Consider the following 12935-nt stretch of genomic DNA (forward strand, 5'->3'; position numbering starts at 1 on the left):
CCTGTGCTCCTGTGGGACACTCCATGCACCCCAGCATCGCAGCATTTATGAGCCACTGCTACATAGAGGTATGTAGAAAAAACATTTAAAGCTGTGTCAATGTCCAAATTGCCGAATCTTTCCAAATTGATTCAGAGAGTTCTGATTCAATTTGGAGAGATAAAAGGGTTCTCTGATTTGATCTGGATTCGGAGATTCAGCCACTGAATCAGGCCGAGTCTCCACTAAATTGGATCAGGGACTGAAGCTTTGCACAGCCCTACCGATTTGTTTAGTAGTGCTATTTTCTATAAACCAGAGTCCGAATCAAATCCAGGGATCAGAATCTGAACATGTGAGTCACTTTATTTCATTTTGGCCAGGGTAGATTAGGTTGGGGCATGGTTTCTTTGGCCCACCTTTTCCAGGGCCTCCCTCAAGACAGGCAAGCAGGCCACCCCTAAATAGGGCTGCTTGGATGCCTTGGTAGCTGCCTCACATTCCTTATGCTCCTTATGGAGTCCTACAACCATCACACCAAGACGTGTACACCTTGGCAAGGTTATGGGGGAGTGGAGGATGCCCCAGATCTACTATCCCTGCTTAGGTGATTGAGTCCAAAGGCCAGACCGAGTCCAGATGTTTAGTGCCTCATTTGTTATAGCTTCTACCAGAGAGCAACAGATTAGAGCTGCTGCTGCGTGCGTAATGCCTCAGCGAGCATGTTTCTGTCAGGGTGATGTCCCTTAGCCTTATTCCAACCAAGAAATACCAATGACACAATGGAGTCAAGGGTTTTGAGGTGCCATATACTCACCTTATTTTGGGGGTTGCAACATTGTTGTATTTTATAGGAGCAACTCCACCATGAGTAGCCCCACCACATTGACACCAGGCCCTCCAGTCGGTCATACCCAGGACTCAGGGTATACGCCACAGTGAAATGGAGGTGTAATTGTGTCATGAGGCAGCATACATGCAGCTAGCATAGGTAATGATAGCAGTAAAGATACAGCATTGCAAGATTTAGCAAATACTAGAAACCAAAGTATTGGCTTTTCAGGGACCCCAACTATGTAGTAGGATTATTAAAATGTTCTCATACCTATATTGACAAGGTTCTTTGGGGAGATGTGATATCTTTTATTAGACCAAATAAATAGTTGGAAAAATTATTTTTTGTAAGCTGTTGGGCACAAACACCCTTCTTCAGGCACAGGGATGGTCTGCTGGTGTTTTGTATGCTCTCCTAGGCCAAAATGCAAAATCCAGGCCTCTGAAAATGTAAAGACATGGCAGTGAGAATCAGAAGGAATGGGAGACAATAGGTATGAGACAGGCAGGTGAGCGGGGTGGGGGAAGGTTGAACTGGTGATAGAAGAATGTAGCTGGTAAAATACAGACAGGTTACCTGGGGTTATCAGATGTTAGGCAGGTTATAATGTGTCATAAATCCAATGTCTGTATTTAGTCCATTATTTTTTTGTATTCAGTAGATTTATGAAGCGAAGTTCGTAGGCTCATCTACAACAAACAACCCTCCTACCTATGTTTTCACTCCGATTATTATATGTACTAGCTATACTAAGCTAATGCAGGTATACTAGCACAGGTTATAATCACCAAATGAAGACTTAGCTGTGTAGACACAGTCTTACTCTTCTTCAGTATCAGAGTTCAAACTCCATCCATCCAAGCAATTACCTTTAAAATAAAATTCATTTTATTCAGAACCTCACATCTAGTAGTACAGTCTCTGGCAGCCCCCACTTGCCTCCCCCCCCGCTGCCACCCACCTCTCCTCACACCTGGGAAAACATTTTCTTTTAATGTACAGACATCAGGTATATCAAAGTAGACTGATACCATTAATCTTGGCTCAGAGCATAGTACTAGAAATAATTTATCCAGTTACCTAACAGACCTGATGGTGTAAGATTTTCTATCAATATAGCTTGCTTATATTGGCATGAGCTAAGTTCCTGCTCTTTTTCTCGTCCAATATTTACCTAAATAATGGTGTACTTTTAATAAAGAGACTTTTCCTGCATTCAATGAATCCTTTTGATCTCAGTATATAGTCTTAGGGGAGTTACATAAAATCTTATTAGCTCAATTGTGTTGAACACTTTTTAAAAGTTACCATTCAAACAAGACCAAGACCATGTAGACCAATACAGCTACAACCAAAAACCCAGCATTCGAACAAGAGGCAGCCTTATATCATAACCAATAAATGCAAGTGGTGTAGGAGAGTGAGCTTCAGCACATATTACACCATTTAAGCATCCTTTATTTCTTTCTGACAATGGCATAATCAATTATAACAGATTATACAAATTAAACAGATTATTATATCTTAATATGAATTTAGATATAATCTTTACTAAAAGAAATCTATGAGAGCTTTGTTTAGATGTAGAGGCCAGGTGTGAAATCTTGATTTGGATTAAAATCTTAAATTCCTGAAAGTTTTGTACTGGCATGGGAGGGTTGAGAGATTTATTACCTGGTCATTTGTTCTGTAGGAGCTATCAATACTTTATCCACAAAAAAAAAATCAGGTTTTAAAGATAAGCCATTTAGCAGTAGAAGTAGCTAAATGAGCAAAGAACAGATTAGTAATCAGTACATCAAATCCCAGGGGTCCTTGAAAAGGAGACATGAATTCCCTAGTCCTGATTTGTCATTGATTTCACTGGTGTAATTCCTAATCTATACTAGGGTCAATGAGTGAAGATTAAGGCCCTATAATTCAGACCTAAGAAACAAACACTGCCTTTCTAAAGTAAAACAAGGAAGAAGGGAAAACCACGTAAGCTTCTGCATGAAACTTGAAGTCTTTACTTAGGCGCAACTCCCCCGGGAATGAAGAATTTAGGATTTACTCTGTCATACTGAAACTCTGAATAATAGTCACTTAATAATTAATAATCAATTAAACAAGTCATGTAGCATCAGTGATCCTTTCGTTATCTTCAAAATCTAGAGAGCAAAAACACCTGCAATTACCAGATGTTTCCTTTGCAAAAGAAGTCAGAAAGTAAAAGGACAGATGACAGTGGTGTCATGGCACAACCATCCCTTGTGTACACACTGCGATAGGCCAGATTCATCCCCTCTGCACTGCACCTTATCCAGGAGAATATTTTCTGATCCCTTACTGAAGCAGGAACTGGTGTGAGGACAAATAGAGCCAGAAGCCCTGGGACACCCTCCCTTTTCTTAAAGTGATAATTACACTGAGGTGTAGCAGGAAAGTAGAAGGGGAGATTGCCCAAAGAAAGCAAAGTTTCACAAGGGCTGAGGGGCTCCAGGGGCATCATAGCCACCCCTAGAGCAGGACCCCATTGCAACATGTTAGTCTGAAATCAGGCAGAAGGCAGGGTAGAGATGGTCTTTATAAACTAACCAAATCAGACATGCAGAAGATTAATGAGCCCAAGCTCAGAAAGCTTATACATTTCTGACTAAGCTGGTCGATAAGGTACATCTCTAAATGCCTTCTGTTCCTGGGAGCTGTGATTCCGAGGAATAGGTGGTGATAAGGGACCTAATGCAGCGAGTGAAGATCTCCTAGAATGAGACCTGATTTGTATTTTCACTCTCTACTTTCAGCAAAATTCATGTTATCAATCAAGTTAATGATGTTACTCTGGATTATAATGACCAGTTCCAGTAGATTCTGTGAAGAGAAAAGAAGAGTAAAATTTAATATTTTGCAATTCAGTTGAATTTAGAAACCATTGTCAGCCAAATCCTCTTTAGATTTTTGACAGTATTGTACAGACAGTTAACAGATACAATGACCAATTACTGAAGTTCTTTCATCAGCAGCATACACTTAACTAATCTTCAACACTCAAGTTTTCACTTGGACTTTGGTGTAGAGGGGGAAGACGAACGTAGCACAGTTAGGCATGATGCCTCCACTCTTGTGGACTGTGGAAAATGTTTCCTTCCCATAGGCCAGGGCTGGGTAAAATGGGGCCCAGGGGCCAGATGCAGCCCGCCAGGCCATTCTATCCGGCCCGTGGGGCCCCTAAAAAATTTGGAAAATTAATATTTATCTGCCCCAGCTGCCTGAAATAATTGCCCACCCCTGCTATAGGCCCTGTGCATAGAGTAATTCAGAGAAGTGGTGATGAACTGGGCCAACAGCTGGAGAGTAAGAATGAGATCCACATATGACATAACAAAATAAGTTTCCTCTGTGGAAATTTTGGCCAGAGGTTTATAATTGTCCACCCCATTCAAATAGCGCTTTATATTTTCTTGAGTGTTTCTGTTAGTGAACATCTGAACATAACAGAAAACCATATTATGCCACTAAGAGAAGAAACTTACCAGGTGTTTCAGTTCCTTCATGGACTGTGAATAAAAAAAAGAACATGAAAAGTTCTCATACTAATCCATTTAAGGGTATTTACAAAAAAAAAAAAAGGAAAATCTCTCTTTTTAGAGACAGACCTGTTACTAAATACTCCCATATTTTATGGAAGTTTAAGTATTAAGGAAATATTATGAAAGTATTATGGAAACAGTGGATGTTGATATGTCTTTTTATATTTAGCTCAAACTCTGCCAGTCAATATTCCCCAACTATAAGTGTGCCTCATGACACAATACATGGCTAAATGCATCTCTAGGTATATTACATGAAAGATATAATTTTAACTGGCATTGAAAAAAGGTGAAAAAACTGGGATTCATTTCTTAAGAAAACCAGGTTTTAATAGAGGAGCACCAACTCACCCATAGTTAAGCTGGATGTCCTTGTCTATTTAAAAAAGATTAACTCTTCTAAATGTTCTCTAATTCACAAGTGTTCTTGAATTATCCCAAAATTAGGTGTGCCTTATGCAAATGCTGGATAGAGATAACAGAGAGAGAGAGAAAGCACCCAGGGAGGTTCAGCAGCCTGAGAGAGTGCAGAAACAAAGGCACTGGAAGGACAGACAAAAAGCTGGGAACCCTGAAGCTCAGTTTAGTGAGTGGGCTAGAGGACTCAGCAATAGAAAAAAGAAGAGAGGCCAAGGAAGCCAAAACCCAACACGGAAACAATGGCAACCTTGCTCTAGGTTCTGCAGGCAGCCTCCCTCCTTTCTAAATAATAACACCAAAGGCATGGCAGGTAAGTAAAAGAGGCGAGGCCTCCTAGCATTAAAGCTGGGGCAGGAATTGTGTGGCCATCAGGTGGCATTGTGGCTGCCCAGGACCCAAACCTGTAAGAGGTTTTCAACCTTTTTAGATTCAAGCTCCCGCTTAGTGGACTCAAGGCTCCCCTCCATAACATCTGTGACTTGATTAGTAACTCATTTCAAAAACTGTTTTGTTTTTTTTAATTACAGTGCTTACCTCCTTGTAGAAGGGCCAGGCACTGGGGTTGGAAGAGCGGGCAAGGCAGAAATGGCCTGAGCTTGGCCTTATCTGCGTCTTACCTCAAACCTCACTCAGGGTGCTCCAGCACTCTGGTTAATCAACTCTGCACTAGCTTAACATTTTCACCAAAATTGATTATGTGGTATACACATGGTTATGCACCCAAAAGTATTTCTAGTTGGATAGGTTTCACAAGAACAGGATAGTTCCAGGGGAACATTCAATAACACTTCAAACCCAACCATTGTAATTTGAATTTAAACATTGTTTTGTGTCATATCATGGCTGATTGTATAGTTTTACCAAGAGGTTAGAAAATGGATTTGTATAGGATGGTTTGGATAGGAAAATTTCTGCTTCAGGCAGGAGGATGGACTAGATGACTTCTGGAGGTCTCTTCCAGCCCTATTTCTCTATGATGCAATATCTTCAGCCTTAATAATATTTCTATGAGAGGTAAAATAAAAGCTTACTTTGCATTGTTCTTTTATGCTTTCTTATTTTCTAACTGAATCTAGTTTTCTTTGTCTAGGAGTGAGTAAGTGAATTCCAATAGTGTTTTTATGTGGTATGGTTCCCTCTTTCTGAATTGCATATGTTGTACTTACAGGGCACATCTACACATGCATTAAAGTGTTTTGGTTAATGTGCATTAAATCTAGTACCTCTGGCCACTTTTACATGTGCTCTGGGGGTGGGGAGGGCAGCTCTTTAATTAGAGAGGCTCCGAGAGCCACTTTACTTAAAGTTCCACTCTGCCTCCTGTATCAATGTCCTCACACTTAAAAATGAGCTTTAGTTCAAGCAACTCTACTGCCATTTTTAAGCATGGGGATGCTGCTACATGAGATGCAGGAGGCTGCTAGAGTACAGGAATTGCCACCCTCCAACAGACTTGAGGGTGCACATGTAAAAACACCCTCACCTCCAGAGCACATGTAGAAATGTCTCTGGTTTTTAAGTGACACTTAATGTGTATTAGCCTATTTTAATGTGTATTAACTAAACTGCATGTTTTTAGTGATGCTTTAACGCACATTAAAATAAGCTAACGTGCATTAAAACACACTTGTAGACATACCCACGGTGTAGCATAACTAAGAAAAAGAGAAATTAAATTCACATATGAACGATATGTGTGAACAACTGCATCATCTTGGTATACTACATCCTTTATTGGATCACAAAATGATGCAAGATTTGCAGAGGCATAACACCATGGTCTCATGCCTGCTGCAGCTGCCATGCAAAAAGTCAGCAGTGACTTTTGGTTGTGATGGTGCGGCTGCAGCGGCAGCTGTTTTTTTCTACCCCTTAACTCAGCACCTGGGGAGGCCCTGGTCACCCTATACCAGTGATGCCACTGGAGATTTGTAGGGAACCTCAGATTTTTCTTTTAAATGCCATCATGAATAAATACTTTATGGTGAGGGAAAAGGTGGTTAAGGCATGGGAGAATGGGGGAACAGGGTCACATGGGTTGAGTAGTAAGCGAAAAGATTTCAGGTGAGAGGCGTGTACAGTGTTTGAGGGAGTGCAGCAGGAATAGAGGAGAGGAGGAACATGACAGGCGTGAGTGATAGGGTTAGTGTGGGGCCTCTCTTCTCCTGTGTGCCAGGAACACAGTATCATAGTGATACAGAGGAGCAATGTTGTCTTCATAGGTTTTAAATAACGATGCATCAGCTGTAACTGATACTGCAATTTCAGTGCTGTACCCTGGGAATATAAAGCAGAAAGTACCTGAACAGATGACACTGGCATCTTCCCAGTGGACACAGTTATGGGTGCCTCGCCCCAGGTGAAAGCACTGCATCAGGTAGGATTCATTCCCACTGCACTGTACATAATCCAGAAGAATATTTCCTGAGCCTTGACCATAGCGGGCACTTCCTGGGGCTGAAATGACCGGGCCACATCCAAGCTGCCTGCACACAACCTGAGCATTGTTCATATCCCAAGAATCATCACAGACTGTTCCCCACTGTCCTTGATAATAAATTTCAACACGGCCTTCACATCTATTGCTTCCATTCTCTAGTCTCAGTGAGATTTCTGTGCAAGACAAGAATCATTTATTATTGGTTGCAAATTGGCTAGTGAAACCAGCAGTGTAGGACAAGGATTTCCAGCTGACAGCCTGAAGTCTGCCTGCGGGAAGATTAACAAGGGGTTAATTTGCATCTTCTGGGCTCCCATCCACCAACCCAAGCCTTGCTGCTCTCCTTACAACTTTGCAACAGCAGCCAGGCGTTCTGGGGTTACCTTCCTACTTCCACTTCCTGCATCTGTCCCGGGGGGGGATGTAGCATGCAGGAGCCATCACTGCAGTGCACAGGTGCAGGGGGGAAATCCATGGCTGGTGAGTTTGAGGACAGCTGCCTGTAAACGTGCACAGTGGAGTGGCTGCCCAGGCACTGTGGAGCAGTGTGGCAGGCCTGCAGCATGTACCATGCAACTGGGGGAGGTGTGTAGGGGTGAGGCCTTTCCTTGTCCTATTGTGGCCTGCACAGTATGTGATCCCCAGCCACTGAGCAGTTGGATAGCCCTGGTATAGCAAATCCACAACCCGTATTTGACTTGGGAAGTTTGTACATGCCAAGTGATATAAACCAAGACATATCAAATCGAAATTTCAATGAGATCAAGGTTTGCAAACACTCTGAATGTCTTGATTCTATCCATTACTTATAGTAACACAAAATTTAGCAAGATTACTTGGGGACCCAGTGTTTCCTTTAGGTGGCATTTGAGTAATGCTAATCTTTTGTCCTTGTTATATCAGGCACCAAGATTTTCAAGGCTCAAGTCTCTGGTCAATAGGGCTTGACTTGATCCCTCACCGCCTTGCTGTTTCCTACAACTTGTGCTCTGACTACCCTCTGCCTGATCCCCTGGATTTCTGACTCCACCTGCTCTTAGACACTGTTCTCAGATTGACCACTGGGTTTCTGAACTAGCTTGTTGCTGGAAGCTGCTCATTCATTCGTTCTGTCTCCAGTCTCCATCTCAACCCCTGCATGGCTCCGGACCTGGCTGTGCATCACCTGGTGTGATAAGCAAGTAGAAATGAGACCCACATATTAACTGGCTATAGCAGCTTTAACATGCTACCCAAATGGCTCAGAAAGGGAAATCTGCTCTATATGGTAATTTCTTAATGATCTTTCAGCTGTAACTGATACTGTAATTCCTTCAAAGCATTTGTATAAAGAAAATAGAGCCAAAGGTACCTGAGCAGATGACACTGGCATCTTCCTGGTGCTTACAATTATGGGTACCCCACCCTCTATGAGAGCACTGCTCCAAAGAGGATTCATTCCCATTGCACTGCACATCATCCAGGAGAATATTTCCAGAGCCCTGGCCATAGCGGGCCTTTCCTGGTGCTGAAATGGCCTTGCCACATCCAAGTTGGCTGCAAACAACCTGAGCCTCACTCATGTCCCAGGAATCATCGCAGACTGTGCCCCACTGCCCTTCGTAATATATTTCAATGCGGCCTTCACACCTACTGCTTCCATTCTCCAGCCTCAGCAATATTTCTGTGTAAAAAAAAGAATATATCTTGTCTTTATGTGTTTTTATGTTTTCATATTAGCTAGTAAGAGCTGTTTAAGAAAGTAGCAACTATTCATTTTAATATAGAACCCATGAATATAAAGATGTTGGATGGCAGTTAGTTCATGTATATAGTGTAAAACATTTATGCAGTAGGTGCATGAGCAATGGGAAAAATTTTCTGCAGTAGTATGCCAGCTATGTAGCAAAGGTACTATCCATAGCAGGCATATACCTGATCTAACTCAGGATATTTTGTTCTTAACAACCTACCAAAGTAAAACTAAAGTCCATGTAAGAATGACACGTGAGCACATTTGCACTGTTTGGTTCTATGCATACCTTTAAAGCAATACAAAACTTTCCAAGGTGCTTGAGAAGCTAATGATGCCTCAAGTGGCTTTCAAGAGTGATATTGAAATTTTCTTGTTGTTCCCAGAAAGAGGCCATACCAGGGGTAGGCAAAATATGGCAGGCACACTGGATCTGGCCCACTAACTGATTGAATCCAGCCTGTCGGGGACGGCCACCAATTGACTTGATCCAGCTGCCTTCATGCCATTCTGCATGGGGTTGAGGCCCACCTGGGGTAGCCTTTGCCATACTCCAGCCTGCTTCTGCCAACCTGGCCCTGATGAGCAGCACACGGCTCTCAGCAGGGTACTCCTGGTGCATCTGCAGCCACCTGGGTGCTTCTCTGCTCCCCTTAATTCCAGTGGTGGCTCCTCCTCCTGCTCCTCCCGTGCCAGTCCTGGCCAGGAAAAGGTGGGTGGTTCCAGCCTCAGCACGCAGGGCACTGGCTCCCACTCCCAGCTGCCTTCCATCTACTCTGTCTGCCCAGTGCAGGCAGCTGGGAGCTGGAGCCACAACCTTGTGCACTGGGGCAGGAACCATCCATCTGAAACTTCCTTCCAGCCAGGAGCAATACAGCAGAAGCAGGAGGAGAAGCCAGTGCAGGAGGAGTGGGGAACAGAGCAGCACCCAGGTGGCTGCAGCCACACTGGGAGCAGCTGTATGCACTGGCTGGGGCAGGGCCAGTGGGCACAGGCTGGAATATGGTTGCACTGCCTCAGCCAGATTGTACTGGTGGGAGCATTGGGCCATGGCCTCCTTCGGAGCACTGCAGTGGCAGGCGTGGACCACTCTGCCGGGGCAAGTTCTGCTGGACATGCCCACTGCCCCTCCTCCTTCCCCTCGTTTCCGGTTAGCTCCCAGGACCTAGTACTCAGGTAGCTCCCCACACACAAATGCAAGTACAGACGCGTGCACGCACCGCCCCCTCCCCCCCGCACGCCCTCCCACAGGGCAGGGGCTGTCCCACAATCCCGCTCCATGATCCTGGCCTTTCCCACCCATCTCACTTGCCTGGGGCCCCATTCCACATAGGAAGTTTTAGTGCGCTCGTGAGTTTAGTGAATTGTTGAGGCAGGGTAAGGGGTGGGGGGTGGGGGGAAAGGGGATGACCTGGTCCACAACAACTCAAACTCCCAGTGTAGTCCCTGGGCTCAAATACGTGCCCACCCCTGTACTAGCCCCTTTTCAAAAAATTGGCAGCAGTTTGTAAACATTCATTTCCCTTAAACCTATGCTGTATTTATTCTTGAGCTTGTGTATTTTTGAGATAAGCTTACCTGGTGCCTCTCTTCCTTCAAGAGCTATGAATGAAAGGGAACAAAACAAGTTGAAAAAAATCAAACAAAACCCTCATATGAGTAACACCACCTATTTTTTAAAGAAAAAAAAAATACAATTCCAAACTCTAAATATTTGAATACAAATCTAGGTGTGCACATTGCCACTCACCTTTCTATGTAACTGGTTTCAATATTCAATATTCCCTACCTGTTTGCAAAGGTGGATTCAAAACTAACACTTGTGACCAGGTCTATCTTCAGTTACACTGAGAGAAGAAGAATTTTATAGAAAAAAAATCTGGTGAAAAAGGGATATTTTGGGATTTGTTTCTTAACAGAATCATATTTTTATAGAGAAGTCAAACTGATAGTCCTGATAATTAAGGCAGATACCGTTTTCTAAAAACTCGGAATTCCATGGATTCCCCTGAAATTAGGTGTGCTGTATGGCACTGCTAGTTAATGTACAGTTACAGATTTGGGGACATTTGAAATGTGAATCCCCCTGGATTATACTTTTCTTATGGGCTGCGAAGCCAAAAAACTTTCTAGCTTGCCAGTGTTCACCACCTCAGGAGATCATATGGTACCTCTTGACCATGATCCACAGGAAGCCAGAGTAAAGAGAAGAAAAGGCATCTTGCAAAGGTGTACCTTTATCAAAGACATTTTCTATTTTATGGTCACATAAGTGGAATAAAGCAAAACAAGCAGACAGCGCCCAATCTGTTTTTTTGCAAAAGTATGTCACATGCTTTCCATGAGAGAATGGAAAGAATAAAGCCAAAAGGAGGAGGGAGTGTTAGAGTGAGGGAAATTGGGAGCATGATAAAGAAAGGCTATTGAGAAATGGACTGTGAAGCCAAGTTAGTGGGTATGGGGGATGGAATTAGGCAAGCGGGTACAGACGGGGAGTGGAAGAGGAAGGAAGATATAAAACAGGAGAAGAGGTGGCATAGGGATGATCCACTGGTACCCTTCTGCTGTGGGTATACCAGGACCTGGGGATTAATGTCTCTCTTGGACTGCTGAGGTCCTCTCATGCCACCAAGTTTCTCCTAAGACCTTAGGGTGAAATGCCCCTTTCTTTAGTCACATTGCAAAAATATGCCTTCAACTCCAGGAGGATTATTGCATAGCTACAGAAAACAGTTATGGGGGGAGATGGGCATAGGGTATAACACACACAGATGATGCAGGGGGCATATTGCTTCCCACAATTTCTTTGTAATCATCTTTCAGCTATAACCCATACTACTATTCCCATGAAGCACATGAGGTATAGGAACGTGAGTAAAAGCACCTGAGCAGATGACACTGGCATCTTCCTGAGGACCACAGTTATGGGCGCCCCCCCATTGTGAGAGCACTGCCACAAAACAGATTCATTCCCACTGCACTTCGCATCATCCAGGAGGACGTGTCCAGAGCCGTGGCCATAGCTGGCATTTCCTGGGGCTGCAATGGCCTGACCACATCCAAGCTGGCTGCGTACGACCTGCGCTTCATTCATGCCCCAGGATTCATCGCAGACCGTGCCCCAGTGCCCTTCATAATAAATTTCAGTGCAGCCTTCACACCTACTGCTTCCATTCTTCAGCCTCAGTGATATGTCTATATAAAAAAAGAGTATTTTCTGCCCATGTGTTCGTTTTTTTTATATTGGCTAGTAAGAGCTGTTTAAGAAAGTATTATGTCCTCTCCATTCACTAGCCTCAGAGATGCATCTGGGGAAAGCACAGGATGTAGCATTTGCATTGTTAATGTATTCATGTTGTTTTCAATCTGAAGAGACTTTCAGAATGTAGGAAGAGCCTGCACACTGCCTGGATGGAGCAGATTCTCCCCTGAATTCCTATGTTAATGCCAAATATATAAAGATACAGGACTTTTCTAGGATACATCCCATGAGGTAACAAAGGAACTCTCTTGGACTGGTAATATTCAATAACATTCAATAAGTGCAAAGGAGTAAGTGTAGGAAGGAAAAATCACATGCACAAGTACAAAATGGGGAATAATTTCAGTAGCTGTTGTATTCAGGACATTCTTGCTCTTTACTTCAGTGGTAGAGGACTACATTTTTAGTGTAGTTCTAGTGGTTGAGTAGTGGGGGTGTGCAAAATGTGCTTTTTTTTGCTTCAGATTTGGATGTATATTAGGTCCGAATCAGGGACGGTGATTCGATTAGTTGATTCAGATCACTGTCCTGATTCAATTCGGCCGAATCCAAATCTGAAGATTTGATGCTGATTCGGAGAATCGGCGATTCGGCCATAGACGCAGCTTTAAATGTTTTTTCTACATACCTTCAGGTACTAGGCAAAGCTCGTGAATGCTGCAATGCTGGGGTAGATGGAGCACCCCACAGGAGCATGG

The 12935-nt window shown here is 43.4% G+C and overlaps 1 protein-coding gene across 1 annotated transcript in view; it reads right to left on the reverse strand.

Moving 5' to 3' along the window:
• The window catches only part of LOC109323795 (deleted in malignant brain tumors 1 protein-like), a 189414-nt gene that overhangs the window by 83525 nt on the left and 92954 nt on the right, over window positions 1-12935 (reverse strand). The window contains 8 exon segments of the mRNA XM_019555460.1: window positions 3585-3664; window positions 4327-4350; window positions 6443-6458; window positions 7080-7416; window positions 8595-8906; window positions 10554-10577; window positions 11860-11907; window positions 11910-12170. Coding sequence (XP_019411005.1) covers window positions 3585-3664; window positions 4327-4350; window positions 6443-6458; window positions 7080-7416; window positions 8595-8906; window positions 10554-10577; window positions 11860-11907; window positions 11910-12170 — 1102 coding nt within the window.

The sequence above is a fragment of the Crocodylus porosus genome, unplaced genomic scaffold (assembly GCF_001723895.1).
Source record: "Crocodylus porosus isolate Cpor-Errol unplaced genomic scaffold, CroPor_comp1, whole genome shotgun sequence".
NCBI lineage: Eukaryota > Metazoa > Chordata > Crocodylia > Crocodylidae > Crocodylus > Crocodylus porosus.